The sequence below is a fragment of the Leptonychotes weddellii genome, chromosome 5 (genome assembly GCF_054177405.1).
Source record: "Leptonychotes weddellii isolate Sample4059 chromosome 5, ASM5417740v2, whole genome shotgun sequence".
Lineage (NCBI taxonomy): Eukaryota > Metazoa > Chordata > Mammalia > Carnivora > Phocidae > Leptonychotes > Leptonychotes weddellii.
The window spans coordinates 36,283,943-36,306,923 of NC_138373.1; the positions used below are offsets into that span (position 1 = coordinate 36,283,943).

Consider the following 22,981-nt stretch of genomic DNA (forward strand, 5'->3'; position numbering starts at 1 on the left):
GCTTGCCAGGGACTGTTCCCTCTACTGACACAGCTGATGAAAACCCGCACAGAGCCTCAGAAATAACAAAAACATCTCTGTGCTTCTCGATCCACATCCTGCTGAGATGAAAAGCCATTTAAAAAACAGCCACCCATGCATTCTGACCTCAAAACAGAACGTTCCACTGCAGCCGAGCCTGACACTCCCCCGGGGTGACAGGCTTGAACGTAACAACACGCTCTTTACCTTTCTCGTGAGCGGGACTTCAATGGGCACGGGGACAACTTCGGCCAGCAGGCAGCCGTAGAAGGCCACCATCGAGGCAGCAGGGTCATTGTTGGGGAACACCAGCGCCACCTGCACGGACACAGAGCAGGGGGGATTAACCATCCAATTGATGCCACGGGCTCTCAGAAATACTGAAGAGGGACGCAAACCACAGGGCTCATGCTCTAAGTAAGAACAGACATTGCAACAAAAATTAGGTGCGTGCTGGAAAATACATTTTAGTAAATACCATGTACTTTTCCTTTAATGTATGTGGAAGCCAAACACATTACTGATGGTCATCTAGAACATTGCCCCAGAATACAACCATCCCGATGGTTCGCGCATCGCCTTCCCTACTATGCACCTTTACACACTGTGAACCATCACCGTGCACACACTGCCTCATTTCTCACCATTTTCACGGGCTCAGCAGGGGCTTCCCCATGCGTCCACGTGGCCTTCACCAGTGTGCCCCCCACGAGGGCAGGCTGACAGCGGGGGTGGGGGTGCGCGGACCACACAGGACTCTGTTCTGGTCCCTGGCCAGGATTAACCCCTCTGGGCCTTAGTTTTCCTACCTGCGTCCTAGTGTTGTGAGGAAGGTCACCTGAGAAGGTGTAAGAGCTCAGTGTGAGGCCCGGTGCACGGCACGCAGGCGTGAACGTTAGCCCGCCTGGCTGTCAGCCCCCTGCGCTGCTCTCACAGAGGAGGCTCCCGTGAACACCTGCTCCCCTTGTTCCACCCACTGACTTCCCACACGGCCTCACGAGTGGAGGGCACAGTGAGCACGGAGTTATCAAAGCCGGGTCACTTTAATCCCCATGGGTAGTGTGATTTTTAAAATATGCTGCTGATAGCCCTGAGCATGTCTTAATGATGAACAACTTTTCTACAGGATGGCTTATAATGACTCTTCCTCGCATCAAGCACTTCATTCCCCTTGCCTATTTACCTGTGTTTCCACATGTGCCCTAAAATCGGGATGAATTTTAAATATAGCTGATAGCATTCTCTCTCACACTTGATGCAAAGACATGACATAATATCTGTTTTATTTTTATCACCACCATTAATGTTTTATGCACATTTGTCAAAACTTTCCTTTACGTTGGCACCTAGTATTTCACGAATACACCGTCCAGCGTAAGTGTGCATGGAGCTCATTCTAGTGCCTGCCATGCAGCTCATCTACCGTGGACCCAACTTGCTGTCCTGCCGCTGCAGCTCCTCAGGGAGCAGCCTTTCCTGTCGCCTCGTTCGGAAAGACTCCTTGCGACAAAGCGTAGCCGTCTTGTCTGCACTCCCCGCTCTGCTCTGCAGAACCCTGCTCCTGGGCCAACGCACGTCACTCCTGCACGCCGGTCCCGCATCTGTGTTGCTGTCCCTCCCTGCAGACAACTGCTTGCTGCGTGTTCATAAGCACACAGGCCCCATGATTTAACGTGCACAGGTCACTTCTGCATCACCTCACTCAGGGACTTAACAAGTTTTTTCTTGAATAAGGTCCTAACTAGAAGTCATTATTTTTGCCATGAACAGCTGGATAAGATGTTCTATTTCGATATTTAAATAAGCAAATTGGCACAAAGGGATTCAGACGGCAGCTGGGAACAGAACCGGCCACATCTTAAATTTGGCCATGTTGGAAATTTAGCCACACAGCACAGCTGGCAGAAAAAAAATTAAGTTTGGGATTGAATGAAGGTTTCCTTTCTATATGGCATTCCTGCAGTTGATTAAAATCGGCGAAATCAAAGATCAATAACCCTGTAAGGCCAGTAAAAGCCATTCTGCACTACTGATGAACTGTGTTTGAGAAACCCTGAGAAGCGACTTACTCTGTCCCAGCCAGAGGGCAGGCAACCATTAGCAGGACCTTCCAGAAGGAAAAAGACGGTTTCTTTGTATGTCTCTGAGGTCCATCATAGCCTCAGGTGTTCTGCCTTCAGCTGGCAGGCTGAGGCGACAGCAATGCTTTTAGATCTGGATCCGGCACAGCAACAACATTCATCAAGTAAGTGTTTGCAAGGCTTCCGCAGAAGACTCTGAGCTTCCATGCAAAACTGACGGTTGCACCTATGCATAGAGGACCAGATAAATATGGGCTCCTGGTCTTCCAGGAGCACCTGTCCGGGAGGCAGCGTCCTCACCAGGAGCAGAGAACCGAGAGCAACATGGTGACATTGCCAGGCCAGACCGGTCCTGTTTCCGGGGCCCAGGGCTAGCTACCAGCCCAGCTCTGCGCAGACGAAGATCAACCTGACCTGGGATTTCAAATCCCCACAGCTGTGTCACTGCGGCTCATGCCCACGATGCTACATAAACCTTGCAGGGTTGTGCTAAATAGGAGGAAATGTTACTGCCAGTGTAAAGTACATAAAAGCAGAATATAACATTGTTCATTATTCTCTCTCAACAATATCAAAGTAACGGACTCGTTCTGATAAACCCACACAGCTCCCCTTCGCTTACTGCTTCACGTATTCCTCTGCGATTTCACTGGACCTAATCACCCACAGGGCACGGCAGCAGCCACGGATCAAGAGGCAGAAGCACATCCCAGCGTCTGCTGAGGTCTCATCTCCTTAAAGCGATTCCTCTTGCTCGGCCCACGCTCGGCTCTCCCTGCGTCTGGGGCGGCTGCGCAGACAGCCGGCTTGTCCTGTGTTTGCGCACCACACACTCTCCCGCCCCGGCTCCTTCCCACACTCGCCTGCCGCCTGGCCGACAGCCCCTGACTTGTTTCTCCTCTCTGGGAAGACTTCTCAGGTCGCAGATGCTCCTCCCGAATGAAAAAGCTCGCTCTCTCCCCTTCCCAGACTGTCCGTCTCCAACTCTTACCACCTCTTTTGGGGACCTTTATCACTTCGCAATTTATAGAAAAGCTAATTATCAATAATGTGTCTATATACTTTTTAATACTGCAAGCTCCCTGAGGGCAGGCCTCATACGGGATGCATCTTTGTATCTTCCAAAGCTTTCACTACACCTCTCAAAACCCTATTCAGCTTAGGAATATAAATGCCTTTTATTTATTTTATTTTTTTATTTTTAAGATTTTATTTATTTGACAGAGAGAGACACAGCGAGAAAAGGAACACAAGCAGGGGGAGTGGGAGAGGGAGAAGCAGGCTTCCCGCCGAGCAGGGACCCCAATACGGGGACTCCATCCCAGGACCCATGACCTGAGCCGAAGGCAGACGCTTAACGACTGAGCCACCCAGGCGCCCCTATAAATGCCTTTTAAAAGCCCAAGGTAATTCCCCAAACTACGTTAATAAGGTCACCCATGTGAAAAATGTCTGTAAAGTTTTATGTCCAAGACTGAATATGCTCATTATTCTGGGGAAAATCATGTTTTATTCAAAACTCATTTTGAAAGAGTAAAAAATTCTGTTTATTACAATAGAAGGTTACGATCAATTGACTACTATCGTCACGTATATTTAATAAAAGTACCTATATGCACGTGCCAGATGCTAAGCACATGAATACTGTTTAAGATAATTTAGAAAAGTAGTTCCCCTCACACAGTTCAAATCAGCCTTTGCCAAAAAACCTCCTTACACAGTTTATTCTATCAAAACTGTCCCCCCAAATTCCTCCTAACATCTTAGCTGAACAGAGGTGCTTTACTTTGTCCTTGTTATTGTCAAGGAACTTCAAGAGTCTGGAGCCACGCTACACAAGAACTTTTAACAAAGTCACTGCACTAAGAGACTAAGACTATCCACCAAATCAGAGCTAAGGGAGATATCACATTACACAGGACTTTTTATTGTGGTGAATCTACATAAAGCTGAGCGTCTCGACTATTTCCAAGTGCACGGGGACATTAAGGATATCCGTCCTGCTGTGCAGCCCTCACCATCCAGAACCAGCCCCAGAATTCTCATCTTCCTCAACTGAAGCCTCCAGCCCCCCAGCCCCTCCTTCAGCTCCCCCGGCTCCTCCCCTCAACCCCCGGCCCCTCCTCCTCCCCTGACAGCCACCTCGCTTCTGTCTCCAGGATGTTAACTGCCCTAAGCACCTCCTATATCTGTTCTTTGTGGCTGCCTCATTTCATGTAGCATAAAACCCTCAAGGCCCACCCACGGGTTAATGTGTGCCAGAATTTATTTTCTTTTTAAGACTGCTTGATATTCCTGTGTGTGTACACCACATTCTGTTTCTCTGTTCATCTGTCCGCGGACACTTGAGTTACTTCCCCCTTCTGGTTTTGTGAATAACGCTGCTCTGAATACTAGTGTAAAATATCTGTTCAAGCCCCTGCTTTCAATTCTTCTGGAAGGGAAGGGAAATCGTTGGATCAAGGGGTGATTCCGTGGTTAACTTCCAAGGGCACCACCGTACTGTTTCCCAGTGGCTGCACCAGGGGACCTTCCTACCGGCAGCGCTGAGGTTCCAATTTCTTCATTCTTGCCACTGTAAGGGATGTGCTGAATCACTGGGGTTTTAACGTACTTGTCCCCGAATGAGCAGGCACGTGGAGCTTCTTTTCAGGTGCTTGCTGGCCACCTGCAACGCTTCTCTGGGGAAATGTCTATTCAAGTTCTCTGCCCATTGCTTCCCCTCTTTTTTTTTTTTGGTTGTTGCTGAATTGTAGGAGTTTTGTTTACATATTCTGGATGCTAATCTCTTACCAGATACAGGATTTGCGGAAACGTTTTCTCCCATCCTGTGGCACACAGGAGTTATTCTGATAATATCCAATTTATGTTTTCATTTTTGTTGCCTGTGTTTTCAGTGTCATCTAAGAAATGACTGCCAAATTGTGTGATTAAGCTTTCCCCCATGATTTATTCTAAGAGTTTTATAGTTTTTGCTCTTAGGTCTTTGATCCATTGTGAGTTAATTTTTTACTCGATGGTTCCACTTTCTCCTTCTGCTTGTGGGTGCCCAGTTTCCCAGCACCATTCGTTGAAGAGACTGTCCTTTCCCTGTTTCACATCCTAGCGCCCTTAATGAGAACCATTCCCCCACACACGCGAGGGTTTCTCTCTGGGCGCTCTTCTCCACCATCTGCATGTCTGTCTTTACGTCAGTACCGCACCGTGTTGGTGACTTGCTTTGTAGTAAGCTTTACGATCAGGAAGTGGCAAGACCTATAACTGACATTTAAAAGCCAGAGGTCAAGCCTGTTCAATAAACAAGTGTCAAGAATCACAGTCCACCACACAAGGACTGTGGCAATCTCTCAAAAAATTCCTCATAATGGGCCCATTTCTTTATAGTATCTTAAGTCCATTGCAGCTTGTGTTCTTGTTGGTTTGGTGCTCAGCACTGGTGTTTTTATGAAATTCAATTAGAGTTCTTTGGGCACAGGTAGGATAAATCAGTGTTGGGGTCTAAGGTACAAAACAGCCAATGGGGAGAAGGTGCAACATTCGCAAGCAAGAAAACGTGGTTCTAAGCCCAGCCCCACACCTAAATTGGGGTATAAAGCTGGACAAGGTTATTAACTGCTCTGGGTATAACACTGCAATTGAAATACTAATATCTACTCTGTGTAATTTATCAAGTAAGAACAAAAATTTGCTTATCAATAAAAGACAGTAGCCTCTGTCCAGAAATCTAACACGGGGAAAGGAATGGGACGAGCGGCGTGCTGCCGAGACGGTCCGGCTCACTGATGAACATAAGCAAAGTTTTACAATCACTGTCCTGCCTGCCCAGGTAGAGGACATGAGTATGTTTAAACTTAGCGACAACAGGACAGTGGCTGGGAGCACAGGCTCCGGGCTCTGACAGGAATGGATGTGAGCGCTGGCTGAGCCACTTACTGGTTACCTCGCCAGTCTGAGTGTCTTCATTGGTAACACATGAGAAGGACTCCAGCTGAGCTCAAGGAGTTGTTGTGAAGGTCAATGACATCTTGTGTAATTAACCTAATCCACAGTTAATGTAACAAAGCCTGATTTAGTAGTATTAGCATTAGGAGACAATGAACTCTGGGACTTCCGACAGCAGGTGTCTTTGCTGTGCAGGACCAAGTATTGGCAGGTGTATTAATGTAAAGAGCACTTACCCGGTCTCCAGGTCGTACCATCGGCTCTTGCTTTGTACCTAATTTATGCAGAATGTTGTAAGCAACCTTCATACTTCTTGTCCACAGTTTGCCTATTAACAGAAATGACAAAGACACAAGTAAGTGGACACGTGCATTTTCAGTTATGTATCAATGTGCACATTAAACTAGAGAGAGTACTAGTTCATTTTAAGTCTTCAAGTTATCCTGAGTCCCTGGAATCAGGAAGGAAAATACGAGCCAGCAACTCTGATTCATAAAATCCGAGAAGCCTTAACACTGGAATAAGGTACTAATACAAACACTCTCCATATGCAAGTAGCCCCAGCAAAGCCACCGAAGATTTACCATCACAGGAGCTGTAGGGGAAGGTTTCTAGGGAGTAAAGTAGGGCAGGGATCACACAAGAGTGCCTACTGCTGATTTCGAGTTATGCAAAATGACACATCTCCTCCGTTAGTAGGTCCTGCCTCACGTGACTGTAACGAATGCAAAGGACACTTAGGACACACTTTGTAGAGCCTGCCCCCTCCCTCCCCAAGATTCAAGATTTTTGAAGAGGAATGCTGGAAATTACAGATGGTACTAAGTATTCTGAGTTGAAGTTTTGAACTCCAGGAAAAAAAGGACCACAAAGCAGGATTAAAAGCAGGGTTTAAAAAAACCACCAGGGACACCTGGGTGGCTCAGTTGGTTAAGTGTCTGCCTTCAGCTCAGGTCATGATCCTGGGGTCCTGGGATTGAGCCCCAAGTCGGGCTCCCTGCTCCGTGGGGAGCCTATTTCTCCCTCTGTCTACTTCCCCTACTTGTGCTCTCTCTCTCTGTCAAAAAAATAAAATCTTAAAAAAAAAAAAAAAAGTTTAAAAAAACACGGAAGAAAGAATGGCCAGCTTTGAAGAACCCACAACTTTCCCATCCCTGCCCCCATCCCAGCGCTGGATACTCCCTCAATGCGACCCAGGCGGGGACACAGCCTGAGACGAAATAAAATGACTCTGAAATCTAACATGAGCTCTTAGCCACATAAAGGTCCTTCATGATGTGAGCTTCCAGGCACGTTCAGAAGCCAGCAAGGCGTGAGACGTTATGTTAATGTGTCATAACGACAGTTAGGAGCAACTTTAACTTTCCCATAAATAAAATCAGTGTTTTAATCTTTTTCCTATTTTAATTGTAAAAGCTAAATTAAGAAGATTTTTGTTGATAACATTTGTTTTGAATAAAAAAAAAGTTGAATTTGTTTTATTTCACACTGGATTTTGCAGCAATCCAAATTAGGGTTATTACTATTTATCTACCACAAGATTTATCAACTTGTCTCCCCCTTAGCGATTAGAGGACACACAGAATGATTTATCTTGATTTCTCTAAGTCCTAGGGTATTCCTGGTTTATAGCATGTGTTCAACACATGTTTGTTTCATTTATGTCCTAGAGAATCTATAAAAAGCACAAAATTACACTATGTGCTTTGGCATTCTTCTTGAGCACTTAGAATAATTACCAGATATGAAGGTTTCGTCTGCCCTCTTCTCTAGCTCCTCCTCAACACTGCAGTCCTCAAGACTAGCTATCTTACTAGTATTTGGTACTTCGTTGGGTGATCATATATTTTCCATAAAAACAGTTACTAGCTAGGGGCACCTGGATGGCTCAGTCAGTTAAGTGTCCAACTCTTGATTTTGGCTCAGATCATGATCTCATGGGTCATGGGATCGGGCCCTGGGTTGGGTGCCGCACTCAGCAGGGAGTCAGCTGGGATTATCTCTCTCCCTCTCCCTTTGCCCCTCCCCTGACTCACCCTCACGGGTGCACTCGCGCTCTCTAAGATAAATAAATAAATCTTTTTAAAAAAAAGTCACTAGCTATTAGAAATGACTCAGTTCCAGAAATGAAAGGAACTTAAATGACTCTTTCTTCTAAAGAAAACACAAATATTTTTGCCTTCAAATTTCTTTAATATAAACAATATCAGGGAATGATGGTTAAATAAACAATTACAATCAATTTATTGTAATTGTAAAACTCAATGCGCTGTACATGAACGAATCAGTTACACTCAAACGATTAGCACCATTATGTTTTGTTAAAGTTCCAACTTCATTCTCAGTTTGGAATATTAACTTTGATGCCATCGTACATTCATACAAAAGCCAGTTTACAACTAAGAGCTTGAAATGGGCAACACACTTTTGGCAAAATACTGGAAATATACTTGGTATTTTTCAAGGATAAAAATATAAAGTTGTTGATTTAAGTGAAAGGAGATAACAACGGTTCTTCACTGATTTATAAAGGAGGAAGAAAAAAATTCCCACCAAGAAAAGTTCCTGGGAAAGTGATCATTCAGAGCGGAACGACAGATAAAGTGTTTTCCTACGAGCAAATGCTAACAGACTTCATCACCACTAAATCGCACTTAAAAGAAACATTAAAGGGACTTCTTCAAGCTGAAAAGAAAGGGCACTAAATTAGTAACAAGAAAACACATAAACATATAAATCCCACCAGTGAAGGTAAATATATAGGAATGGTTGTGGACTCTATAAAGTTAGCATAAAGGTTAAAGAACAAAAGTAGTAAACAGGGATATACAAGATAAAAAAGATGTAAAATGTGAGAACATAAATGTGGGCAGGGGGAGTAAAAATGTACAGGTTTAGACTGTGCTTGAACATAAGTTGTTATGAACTTAAATTAGACTGTTATAAAAATAAGTTGTTATATGTAAGTGTCATGGAAACCACCAAGGAAACACCTCTGGCAGATCCACAAAATATAAAGAGAAAGAAATCTAAGGGTAACACTAAAAAAGTCATCAAATCACAAAGGAAAAGAAAAAAAGAAACAGAGAGACCCTACTGAAAAACAACCAGAAAACAATTGCCAAAATGGCAATAAGTACCTACTTATCAGTAATTACTTCAAATGTAGAAGGACTAAATTCTCTAAACAAAAGACATAGAGTGGATCAAAGGGGAAAAAAACAAGAACAATTGATATGCTGCCTACAAGAGACTGATTTCAGATATAAGGACACACAGAGATGAAAGTGAAAGGATGTAGAAATATATTCCATGCAAATGGGAAAAAAAAAAGCTGGGGTAGCAATACTTATATCAGACAAAACACAATTTATAACAAAGACTGTAATAAGAGACAAAGAAGGGAATTACATAACGATAAAGGGATCAGTCCACTAAGACGACATAACATTTGTAAATATTTATATACCCAACATAGGAGCACCTAAATACACAAATCAAATATTAATAGCCCTAAAGGGAGAAATTAACAGCAATACAATAATAGTAGGGAACTTTAATACCCCACTTACATCAATGGATAGATCATCCAGACAGAAAATCAGTAAGGAAACAGTAACCTTGAACAATACATTAGACCAGATGGACTTAATTTATATAGAACATTCCATCCATAAGCAACAGAATGCACATTATTCTCAAGTGCACCTGGAACATTCTCCAGATCACACATTAGGCCACAAAACAAGTCTCAATAAATTCAAGAAGACTGATATCATATCAAGTATCATTTCTGACCCATAGTGGTAACAAACTAGAAATCAATTATAAGAAGAAGGCTGGAAAATTCACAAATATGTAGAGATTAAACAACATGCTACTAAGCAACCAGTGGGTCAACAAAGAAATCAAAGAAGAAATAAAAAAAACACCTTTAGACAAATGAAAATACAACATACCCAAACCTACAATTTGCAGCAAAAGTAGATTTAAGATGGAAGTACTTGGCAATACAGACCTGCCTCAAGAAACAAGAAAAATCTCCAATAAACAACCTTACACCTAACCTTACACCTCAAGGTTGGTAGGAAGTAGGAAAAAAAACAAATGAAATCCAAGTTAGTTAAAAGAAGGAAATAACAAAGATCAGAGCAGAGCCACATGAAATAGAGACTAGAAAGACAATAGAAAGACAACCATGAGGAATAGACATGAGGAACCATGAGGAAACATAAAATCTGAATAGAACGATTACTAGTAAGGAGATTTAATCAGTAATTAAAAACCTCCCTACAAATAGAAGTCCACAAACAGATGGCTTTCCTGGTGAATTCTAACAGTCAAAGATTTAATACCTATCCTCCTCAAACTCTTCAAAAAAACAAAAAAAAAAAGTGAGAGAAGGGAACGATTCCAAACTCATTTTATGAAGCCAGCATTACCCTGATACCAAAACCAGACAAGGACACCACAAAAGAAAAAAAAAAACCCAAAAAACAAATAAACAAACAAACAAAAACCCAGGCCCATATTCTTGATACATATAGATGCAAAATTCTTCAACAAAATACTAGCAAACCGAATTCAACAATACATTAAAAGGATCACATATCATGATCAAGTGGGATTTATTCCAGGGACACATGCATGGTCCAACATTGACAAATCAATCAACATGATACATCACGTTAACAAAATGAATAAAAATCCTATGTCCATACATGCAGAAAAAGCATTTAACAAAATTCAACATCTTTTTTGATGAGAAACTCTCAACAAAGTGAATATAGAGGGAACATACCTCAGTATAATAAAGCCCGTATATTACAAGCCCACAGCTAATATACTCTGAAACCAGGAACAAGACAAGGATGCCCAATCTCACCACTTCTATTCAACATAGTATTGGAAGTCCTAGCCAGAGTAATTAGGCAAGAAAAAGACATAAAAGGTATCTATATTGGAAAGGAAAAAGTAAAACTATCTCTCTTTGAGGATTATGTAATTTTATTTTATTTTTTTTTAAGATTTTATTTATTTATTTGACAGAGAGAGACACAGCGAGAGAGGGAACACAAGCAGGGGGAGTGGGAGAGGGAGAAGCAGGCTTCCTGCCAAGCAGGGAGCCTGACGCGGGGCTCAATCCCAGGATCCTGGGATCATGACTTGAGCTGAAGGCAGATGCTTAACAACTGAGCCACCTAGGTGCCCCAGGATTACATAATTTTATATATAGAAAATCCTAAAGATGCCACCAAAACCAAAACCAAACAAAACAAAACCAAAAAACCCACAACCAAACTGTTAGACCTAATCAATGAATTGAATAAAGCTGCAGAGTGCAAAATCAATATACAAAAATTGTATACAGTGAACTATCAGAGAAATTAAGAAAACATTTATAGTTGCATCAAAAAGAATAAAACAGCTAGGAATAATTTTAACCAAGGAGGGGAAAGACGTATACACTGAAAATGATATGACATTGATGAAAGAAGTTGAGGAAGACAGGAATAAATGTGAAGATATCCCATGCTCATGGACTGGGAGAAATAATATTGTTAAATGTCCATATTACCCAAAGCAATCTACAGATTCAGTGCCATCGATATAAAAATTTTTTCACAGAACTAGAACAAAGAATTTTAACATTTGTACAGAACCACAAAAGACCCCAAAAAGCCAAAACAACCTTGAGTAAGAACAGCAAAGCTCGGGGCACCCAGCTCCTTGATTTTAGACTATATTACAAAGCTAAGGTAATTAAAACAGTGTGGTATTGGCATTAAACAGACAGATGAGTGGAACAGAGAGCCCAGAAATAAACCCATTCTTATATGGTCAATTAAGGAGGGAAGAATACACAATGGGGGAAAAGGAGTCCCTTCAATAAAAATAAATGGCAGTGGGAAAACTGGACGCCACATGTACCAGAAGGAAACTAAACCACTATCTTACACCATACATAAAAATTAATTCAAAATGAATGAAAAACTTGAAGACTTGAAACCATAAAACTCCTAGAAGAAAATATAGATGCTAAGCTACTCAGTATCAGTCTTAGTGATTTTTTTTGGATCTGACACCAAAAGCAAAAATAAGCAAGTGGGACCACATTAAACTAAAAACCTCTTGCACAGCAAAGGAAACAATCAGGACAATGAAAAAGCAAATTACAGATATTTGCAAATTATTTGTCCAATTAGGGTTTAATACCTAAAATATATAAAGAACTCCTACAACTCAATAGCAAAAAAACAATCTGATTTAAAAATGGGCAGAGGGACTGAATAGACATTTTTCCAAAGAAGGCATCCAGATGGCCAAGAGGCATATGAAGAGATGCTCAACATCACTTATCATCAGGCAGATTAAATCAAAATCACTGAGAGACCACCTCACACCTGTCAGAACGGCTGGTATCAAAAAGACAAGAGATAACAAATGCAGGTGAAGATGTGGGGAAAGGGGAACCTCGTGCACTGTCGGTGGGAATACAAACTGGTGCAGCCACTCTGGAAAACAGTATGGAGGTTCCTCAAGAACTTAAAAATAGAAGTACCCTGTGATCCAGCAATCCCACTTCTAGGTATATCCAAAGCAAATAAAAACACTAACTTAAAAAGATATCTGCACCCCCTGTTCACTGCAGCATTATTTACAGTAGCCAAGATACGGAAGCAACCCAAGTGTCCCTCAAGGGGTGGGTGGATAAAGGGCATGTGGTATATGTATACAATGGAATACTACTCAGCCATAATAAGGAATGAAATCTCTCCATGTGTGAGACCATGGATGGACTTGAAGGCATTATGCTAAGTGAAAGAGGTAAGACAGAGAAAAACAAATACCTTATGATCTCACTTATTTGTAGACTCTAGAAACCAAGCTCACAGACACAGAGAACAGATGGGCTCTTCCAGAGGTGGGGGATGGGAGGGAGAAATGGGTGAAGGGGGGCAAAGGTACAAACCTCCAGTTATAAAATAAGTCATGAGGTGTAACATATAGGATGGTGACTGTGGTAAACACTAGTTAACAATAATACTCTGTTGTCTATTTGAAACATGGGAATTGGACATGAAGTTCCAACAGATTTTGGCAAGTTGAACTGGGAAAACAGATACTGAGACTCTACGATAGTCGTGTGCATACAGAAAAGAAGAGAGATGTGGACAGGACGTATGCACTGTCTTATTACATATTTAATTTCAGTTGGATTTCTGTGAGGAGCATCCACCTGTAAGAAGAGTGTAGCTCTGAGGACGGTGGCAGGTGGGTGAGGAAGGGTTGTCAGACCTCACACGCCGCCCAGCAGCTAGGACACCTACGCACTGCAGAGACAGTCCGGGAAACTCATCACCAACAACACAAAACACAAAAAGACAGAGAAAGGCTCCCCAGTGCTGTTGGAGCTCAAGCATCTAAATGTTCCAAAAGATCTGGAGCAAAAGCCAAGTCATAGATCATAAAAGGAAGGAAGAAGGAAGAAAAAAGAGGGAGGGAGGGATGGGGAGGGGGGAGGCTGCCTGGTAGTAAAAGCATACTGCAGCAAAGCAGAATGAACTTGCAGGTATCTCGTCGAGAACGGGACGAAGCAGAGAATCATGATGGAAGGAAAGGAGTTCCTTAGCATGATTTATTTTTATTAATTGAAGATGATGAAATGCCCTGGTTCTCCTCAGTGTGCATATTATTTATATTGGTAAATGGAGAACAGAAGATGTTTCTACAGGGTTGTTGACAACCTTCACCCACCATGTGTATTTCCTGTCAAAGATCCCAAGTTTCTCATCTGGGAGTTCTGCTACCCGGGGCTTTGCAGGAAGCTGAACTTGAGAGCTGACGGTTAACTGCAATACTGAAAATCGTCTGGAGCTACGTGGTATTAGAATAATCTTATTCAGTGAACTTCTCTCTGTGTCTTTGAAGCAACACCCAATGATTATAGGCTCATCTATTTCAATGTTTCTATAAAGCACTGAAATATATATAAAGCACTTTTCCACACTTTTTCTTGTATTAGCCAACACTTCCCTTTTACAGCCTGATAAACTATTATCTGCTTTTTGGAAATGCATTGCTTTCTTACATTCCTTTAACAAGTAAAAACCAAGGTTGACCCAGAGCATATGCCTAATCTAGAAGACTAAAATGCAATAAAATATAGATGATTTAAATGCAGGAGTTGTGATGCCTGGGTGTAGACAACATGTCCCAAATTTTCACAGATAACTTTCGGTCTGCATCTTACACTTCGGTTCCTCGTAACCTTGCAAGAAGGGAAAGTCAGCGCTCCCTCAGTCGAGGGCTGTCCTTCTGATCTAGATCTCAGCCCGGGGAATCATGTCTCATCTTTGATGACCTGCTGTGGCACCGAGCCACACCCCACTGAACGCTCATGGGCTGACAGGTGAGTGCCGCTGTGTGTGCGTACAGGCGGGTCCGAGAGTCCCCGTATGTGGCAGGCGAGCCTGCAGAGGATTCAGCTAAGAAGCAGCTATCCCAACTACACACCAGCTCCCAGGCTGCATCTGGCAAGGGATGAGGGTCACGAAGGAAAGTCTTCATCTACTTCACTGAAGAAAACCTATCTCCAAAGAGTATAATGAAAAAATCAAGCTTATGCCTCATCCTGGGTGAAATGCTCTTTATCCACTTAGAATTACCCCAAAGTGGGGCACCTGGGTGGCTCAGTCGGTTGGCATCTGACTTCGGCTCAGGTCATGATCCCAGGGTCCTGGGATCGAGCCCCGCATCGGGCTCCCTGCTCAACAGGGGGCCTGCTTCTCCCTCTCCCTCTGCCGCTCCCCCTGCTTGTGCTCTCTCCCTTTCCCTCAAATAAATAAAATCTTAAAAGAACTACCCAAACATGCCCTAAAATGATGAAGCTGTGAGACGCATGCTCCTGAACCTCACAACCCATCTCTGCCGGGGAGGCGCGGGGTAATGACTCAGTCTGGGCTGGTACCACCCGGGGCCCAGCACCCGAAAGGCTGGCTCTGCATCATTTAATGTAACATCTGCTCCTTGAGCTGGACTCTGCCAAGGCAGAAATCCGTGTCGTTCCTACTGCTGGTAAGAGCATGCTCCGGTTACAAAAACAAAACTGAGATCTAGACAAAGGTCATCTCATCTCACACAGGCAGATGCAACACGAGCCGTTTTGGTCTTTTAGTTACCAGCTGGTTTCTTTGCAAACCAACCTGACAATGTGCTTTCTCCACGGCCCCTTGCCCAGGGACAGTCGACTATTTCCAGAAGTGTAGAGATTCCAGTAATTGTGCTGAATGAAGAACTAGAGAAAAGCCCGTTTCTCTTGCTTTTTTGCATAATCACTTTGGAAAGACATGGTCTTTTCCGAGGGGTCCATGTCACAGGGTTTAGACACGAATTCTTTAACTGCCCATCATTCCTGAAGGCACGACTTTTGAGAATATCAGACACATTCCCAGACGTAAAATCCAACATCTCGTTAGGGTTGTGACCCACTGATTTCTTGTACCCATCTCTGGCTTTTACTCAGGGAACATTTAGCAAGTAATAACTTTCCGTATTCAAACTAAATACGTTCCTAAAACATTTCCTTCCAGAGTCCCATTTGTGTGTGTGCCGGACGTGGAAGGGGGTGCAAGGGAGTGGCCGCTGGGCCCAGAGGACAGTGAAGGAAGCGCAGAGAATTACCGTAAGTGAGGATGTACAGGGGCTTCCCATTCGTGTCCATCGTGGTCAAGCACGGGGCCTTCGGGGAGATGGTCCCCCATCGCTGCAACGCGGCTTCCAGGGACGGGGGCCAGTTGGTGACCACTCCCAGCTGCTCCCCGCGCATGGCCAACATCTGTGCTCCCTCTGGCTTGGGCTGGTTCGGATCTGGTTGTTGAACTACGTGCATTCAAACACAAAGAGTTTTCAAGAAAAGAACATCCCTATCAGCGCAGTCACCTTTTTTCTTCTTTTTAAACTGACACCAGTTTACTAGCAGACAGAAAGCACGCATGCACGCTTTTCTAGAATCAGAGCCAGGATGCACATACTGGCCTCAGGGATAGAGGGGAAGCACTGAATTCTTACGCTGTCCAAGACAATACTGGGATGGTGAACAGAGGGAGACCTGAGTGCATCTGTAAACGGACGCGGGCACTGGATATTTTAACATGCTTGGAGTCGGGAATAGCAAAGGCTCTGTTTAAAATATTAATTATTGATCAACACTCGTGATTCTGGACTCCAGAGCTCAAATCCTGCTAAACCGTATTGCCTTAAACACTGACATGTAAATGTGAATTTGCAATGCATACTCTGAATAACTAGCACAGAGCACGTTTTCTAGAGTAAAACAAAAGTAAGTGCCCCGTAAAGCAATGATAAATTGCATTACGACTCTTCTGCTGACGTGAGCAACTGCAGAAGGCTTCTCCCCTTCCCCGTTCGTGACTGACACTCTCCACCTGCTGGCTAGACAGTCAGCTGTGTCTTACTTGTGGTACAAAGGGTCTGGGTTGGACGTGGCAAGCATGACTTTGTCTTGACTTTATGTTCAAAGGCTTGTGAACGTGTACAGAGGGCAGGAGAAGGAGCCAGCCACACGCCCACACACCCAGTCCGCGTTCCTCAGAGAGAGCGCGTGGCCGGGAGCCACATCTGGCTGTGCTGCCTGACGGAGGCCCGGCTCATGGGGCGACATCCCAGTGTGCGAGGGCCCCGCACACGCGTGCCCTGGGTGTCTACCCAGCCTGCCTGCACTCGGCCCGTCTGCGGGCGGGGAACAGGGCCCACAGTCTCCAGATAAGAGTCCTGTCTTCCGGGGAATGCCGAGACTGCTGATCTTAACGGGGCCCGCCACGACGGTCTGTGGGGTCACGCGGACACGGGGAGAATGGGGTGGCAAAGGGCCCGTCACCTTCCAGCAGTTCTTCAAAGTCATCGACAAAGAACTCCCGTAACGGCGGCCGCTTTGGTCGCTTGAGGGTGTTGACAAGCTGTTGGATTTTCGCCGACACCCGGCTACTTACGGGCACCCCTGGAAGACAGAACCACGGATGGTCTGATGAAGGGACGGTCAGCACCTCACCCACAGACCAAGCGACCGTGACGCTGGTGCCGTGGCCCCACCTCGAGTGCCGCCCAGGACACCCCACACTGTGAGAGCTTGCCCCTGGGAGGACAGCAGGCCCCGGGGGCTGCAGGGGCCCCAGGAACGACACTCCGTGACCACTCTATCCGTCATCCGTCGTGGTGGTGGGAGGGGTGTCAGACTCAGGCTGGCCCCGTCCCACCTCCCGTTCCTGAAACAGATCTGTCCCTCTTCATTCACAGACTCAGGTCCCTGCTCCAACGGGGGGTCAGAGACCCCACACAGCAGGGAGACCCTCCCCGAGGCCCCGAGGCCTGAGACCACCGGTGCTCCCCTGTGGGGCCAGAGCAGTCTGCCAGACACGTCAAATTCAGGGGGATGGCAGGCCCCTGTCAGGCACTGTCCCTGCACCTCCTGACAAAAGTGCGGGCACTCAAGGTCCGTGGAGGGCCCGTCCTCTCTCCTCACGGGTACCCAGCGCCCTCCTACGTGTCTTTCAGTCCCACCCACGAGTGCACGTTTAGGCAATGCATCCCGGAGCACAATTTAAATGCACTCTAAATTCAGTTTTTTGCATAACACAGAATACTAGCCCGTAGCATCTATTCCTGTGTACAAACTCCATTTTATAACAATATAGCTCTTATTTATAACAATGAATGACATCATTTTGAGAATAAATGACATGATTGTTGAAAAAGGCATGAACAACCCAAGTTAATGACTACAAGGAGCACCAGGGTGCTGACATCCTCAAGGGGAAGAAGTGTGTCCTCTGCAGACACGTCTCATTCCGCGGAAAGGTGCTCAGACACGCAGACAACCACGTCTTCCAGGCAGAGCAGTCATGCTGCAAACAGGGGCGGCTCGCGGACCGTGATGAGGGACACGTGCCCAGTGGGACGGACGGCACAACACGGCCATGCTGACCATTTTCACGAAAGTCACATCTTCCACAGTCTAAAGCACCACACTAGCCCATACCTGCCGATTGTTTTGTTTTACATTTAACTTCACGCTGCCCTTCTGCCAACCACTCACGGTCTTAACACTTCCACGCTAATTTCTTAATTGCTGAACCAACATTTGTTAACAAGTAGCAAGCACATCAAAATCTTATAAAACATCTGCTTCTTCTCAAGACTAAATTCCCACCACACTGATGTTTTTTCCGACATGGAAACACGTGGAGATACTTTGCATTTCTTGTGTCCACGCCACCTTCCGTGGGAGCTAGGTGACAGATCACAGTCCACTGTGTACCCACAGGAAACCTCCGCCCCTGCGCACGGAAGGGCGGGTTGCAGGGACGGGGATTACAAAGGAGTCGCCGTGACCCCAGGAGACCTACCATCGCCCGTCTCCATGAGCTCCGCGTTGCCGTACTTGGGTGCCGTCCGCGATGTCGTCGAGCCCTGCGGCCTTTCTACTTGTATTGGGTGTTCTGAGGTGTAAGTGGTCACGTCAGGAGGTGCAGAGTGATTTTCTAGAAAGAAGCAAATCACAAGTTTTCTGATCATCACGACCGAGTTATTCTGAAGGGTAAGTGAGCCACGGGGTTTCACAAACTGCCACGTCCCAAGAGAAGACCAAGAGTCTGAGTCCATGTCCACTGCAAGTCTCGGCATAAGGATTATCTTTAAGGTAATGTACGCTGCTCAAAACGGAACCAAGGCTGGTACCCCTCCTGACATAAAATTACAGCGGGAGTCACATCGATGAAGCACTGCAGTGCATTAACTAAAATAATGTTCTCAAACTGCCCGTGGAAACAGAGACATTGTAAGTTACGCATTTGTTCATAAAAGAGTAATTTTCTCGTTTGTTGTAACAGAGGCAGAGAAGAGCTCAAGCTCTGCAGGTAGATTCTGGGGTCTGCATCCTGGCTCTGCGTGTCCCCCCAACTTGTGGGGAGCGTCTTAGCCTCTCGTGCCTCAGTGTCCTCCTCCCCAAACGGGACTAACATGGCCGGTCCCCTGCAGGGTGCAGTAAATGAATGAAACATACGTAAGGCTCTTAGCACATTTTGTGACAGAGGGTAAGGATCCAAGAGCTGTGAGCTGTTCTATTTGTTTTAGCACACATGATACTAAGTGACCATTCCAAACACGTGTCTATATGTGTATCAGTGCCGTATCCCATGCAGCGAGCCGTGCCTGCATGGTCCCAGGCACCAGACCCAGCGGGCACATGGACACACACGGGGGCTGGGGCTGCCAGCGTCCCCCGGTTTGGTGCCTGGTCCCCTGCTCATAGTTGCTCCCCTGCGACCTGTTATTCACCTGTCTGTGCTTCGGCTTCCTTTTCTGTAAGACGCAGATCATAACGACGGCACCGACCTTAAGGCGGTCGATATAAGTAAGCACCTGAGCAATGTTACTGTTGGGTGCAGAGACATCCGCTGCAGGAGAGACCGTGGCCACAGCACGGTGTGAGCGAGGCGGGAGCAGAACCCCTGCAGCAGCAGCTGCGGGGTCTCCCCCGGGGTCTCCGTGCAGCACATGGGAGCACCAGAGTCCTAGCCGTAGGCCCTCAGCAGATGGCTGGGTTCCCTGTGTATCTGCCCTGGTGTGAGCCACGCTGTGTCCCCTCACAGGTCACCCGTGCAAGTCCTCACCCCCAGGACCTCAGACGGGTCTGTGCAGAGGTCACTAGGGCCACCCTAACCCCATGTAACTGGGGTCCTCATTAAGGAGATCAGGACACAGACATGTGCAGAGGGACGGCCATGTGAGGACCCAGGGAGGGACGGTGTCTGCACGCCCAGGACAGAAGCCTCGGGAGACCCCAGCCCTGAGCACGCCTGCACCTCAGGCTCCCAGCCCCCAGGACGTGGAATGAGAATCTCTGTTGTTTAAGCCCCAGACCGGGTGCTCAGTGAGAGCGGCTTGAGCGGACTCACACCCCACGAGGGCAATTTCCTCGACCTCAGTTCAGGAAGGAACCCCTCTCAGAAGGGCAAGGGAGGCCGCTCTGTCCGGTCACCAAGGGACACGCAGCTGGGGTCTCTCTTCCATGTCTGAGACTCGGTTTCCACCCTCTTCGTCAGCCCTACGCATGCTTCTGCCACACGTGCTTCACTCCACAGAGAAACGTGACCTGCTTCTCTGTGGCTAAGTGGTGCACCTGCTGGGGTCTCCTACTTCACGTGAGGACACAGCAGACGGAGATGCATCGTGAGCAAGACATCAGCCCGCCACCGTAACAAGGCAGCTGAAATGGGAGCTCACGGCGCTGCGGATTTATTCAGATTCACTTGTGTTTCGGTTACGCCGTGGCCGCGTCACCGGTGGCTGCCCATTGGGGTTTGTGCTGGGAATGCTCCGCTCTGACGCTGGGGGAAGAATGATTCTGATACATCTGGTGGTGGAAAAATGGTAACAGTGACAGCTGGGGGACCTCAAAGTGCCTTCCAAATTTACTGATGTGTGTGTGTCCCCTCTCCTCCACTGTGGGGTCGCTCCCCTCACCGCTGGCTTCTGTTGGGGCGCCAGAGGCCAGTGCCGCTGCGAGACACGCCATGCCCTATTCTGATGAAGACAGGGACTCCACGTATTCAACTCTGAAAGAAGCTCACATGTAACAGATGCTCAAGAAACACTTGTTGATGGGCAAGAACAGTGGACTCAGGCTGGAGGCATGGCTCAAAGGGCTGTAATGCTCATCAGCTCCTGGCGTGAACCACGGACAGTCACGTGTGCCAGGAGCACCTGCTCATCAGCTCCCCACGTGAGCCACGGACAGCCACGTGTGCCAGGAGCACCAGCTCATCAGCTCCCGGCGTGAGCCACCAATGGCCACGTGTGGCAGGAGCACCTGCTCATCAGCTCCCGGTGTAAGCCACGGATGGTCACGTGTGCCAGGACCACCTTGACATCCTCAGGGCCAGTCTGTATCTTCTGAGCAAGTGAGCACACTGGTTCTTGTATCAGTTCCCAGTCCTTTTAAAATCAAGAAAAAAATGGTGGCTACCCTCCAGCCACCTGTTAAGGGTCACCTCCTCCACTGAGAACCCCCCAGAGCTGCCCCCACAGGTGGGTCTTGTGTCATTGATGCTATATGACTTTGCTCCCAGCAGCTGATGGTTCCTCCAGAATCTGCAACTCAAGATGGCACAGGTGTGGGGAGGGAGGGAAGGAGGCGGAAGGGGGCGCAGTTCAGCCGCCCTTATGACCCGGTAGCAGGGGTCCAGCTCACTCCTCGGACACCCCCGGGGTGTTCTTGCCAGCAATGCCCTGGTCTCCACCCCACCTGGACAGCGGTTTCTGGCCAAGACTGTCTCAGGCTGCAGGCTGGTCTCCTGGCTGAACCTGGAAACCCCCTGCTTCCTGACCTACGTCTCCAGCTCTGTGTGGCTCCCCGGGTCCTACTCAGACACTGAAGTGACTCCAACCAGCCCACGGCATCAGCGCTCAGCCCATGTTGGAGAAACGGTCTGAAGAATGAATGAACACAGAATAAATAAAGCAACACTTCGACAACCACAGATATTCCAACACCAGCTGAAAAGCAGCTTTAATTCTGACTGTATGGTGGGGATACCTAGGGTAAGTGGTGACAGATTCCACTTTAAAGCCATGTTAGTTACTTCTCAGTCCCCAAATAACTTCTGAGGGAACAGTAGGAAATCCGGCTTTTACATGTAGAAATGTAAATGTAAATGTACATGTGCTCATGGCCCACTGACGGACATGGGTCACAAGCAATGCATTCAGGGGAAACCGAGCTTCGCTCATGCAGAATGCCCCACACCCCGAGTCCCTGTAGTCACCTGGACCTCCGTTAGCACTGACGAGGAAGCGGAAAATGGGCTCCCTGTTACACCCCAGACCACCCTGCGTGCCCAGCTGCTCTGGCTCGCACACCTTCCCTGTGGGGGTGGAAAAGCAGGCTCCTCGATGGAGTCATGGAGGTGAGCCAGACGTGACCTTCTTGGAAGGAGCTGGCCTCGGAGGGGTCAGAACATCCACTCTGCGGGGGCCTGTGCCTGACGGCTCCCTGCTCGGGTCCATCCTCAGCACAGCCGATCCAGAGAGAGGACCTGCCCCGAGTCTCACCAGCCGTCGGCCTAACCCGTTACTGCTGGTGGTGATCCACACTGGCCTTTCACATTTCAGGCGGACCATCCACAGACCGCCGCTAGAGGTGGTTGCAAGAGGGCTAGGTGGTTCTATGCACCAACATTTCTCCGGCCAAAGTTCTGAGTCAGGGGTGACTTTAGGAGGATCGCCAGGTTCTCTGCCCTCCCACACTGATGCCATGTGATCCCATGAAGATAGGACAGCAACGGTCAGACAGGTCTTAGGAAGTATGTGCCAATATCAGAACAGGAACCTTCGACTTCGAACAAGAGCCTCTTGATTTTTATATCCTCAAGTTCAAATTCCTGATGACAGGCTCCAACTGTCCCAACACCTCCACAGACCACAGACCCTGTGGGGGGGGTGGGTGCTGGGGACAATGAAGTCTTTGTTGTTAATGCAAGGTGTAACTGAGCTTTTGTCTGGAAAGGAGCTCCCTTCCGTTGTGACGAGCTGGTGCTCCTGCATCCCACAGGTCTGTCAGGTCCTGCTGACCACCGACCCGCTGGGCACCTGTGGCCTCACGCCAACATTCCTGGGCCTCAGTCTCCCCCCTGCAGAACAAGCGGTGGTGAGCCCTCACCGGGCTGAAGGAACTACATGACAGGGCGCCCTGACGCCCTGGCTAGGGTGTGCTTACCCTCGGGCCGGCACCCAGGCCTGCAGGCTTCCCTCCGCCTTTTCTCCCTGTATGCGAGGACCCTCTTAGAAGCTCCAAGAGAGAATCTGTGAAACTCATGTGCATAAAGGTGTAAATGACTCTGTTACTACTTTCCGAGTTA

General features: G+C 46.9%; 1 protein-coding gene across 1 annotated transcript in view; it reads right to left on the minus strand.

Annotated features, from left to right (window-relative positions):
• Positions 1 to 22,981, minus strand: part of DIP2C (DIP2 acetate--CoA ligase C (putative)) — a 356,092-nt gene that overhangs the window by 97,427 nt on the left and 235,684 nt on the right. The window contains exons 6-10 of the mRNA XM_081818894.1: positions 18,470 to 18,604; positions 16,945 to 17,064; positions 15,729 to 15,926; positions 6,281 to 6,372; positions 30 to 339 (exon numbers count right to left, since the gene is read on the minus strand). Coding sequence (XP_081675020.1) covers positions 30 to 339; positions 6,281 to 6,372; positions 15,729 to 15,926; positions 16,945 to 17,064; positions 18,470 to 18,604 — 855 coding nt within the window. The remainder of the gene's footprint in view (positions 1 to 29; positions 340 to 6,280; positions 6,373 to 15,728; positions 15,927 to 16,944; positions 17,065 to 18,469; positions 18,605 to 22,981) is intronic.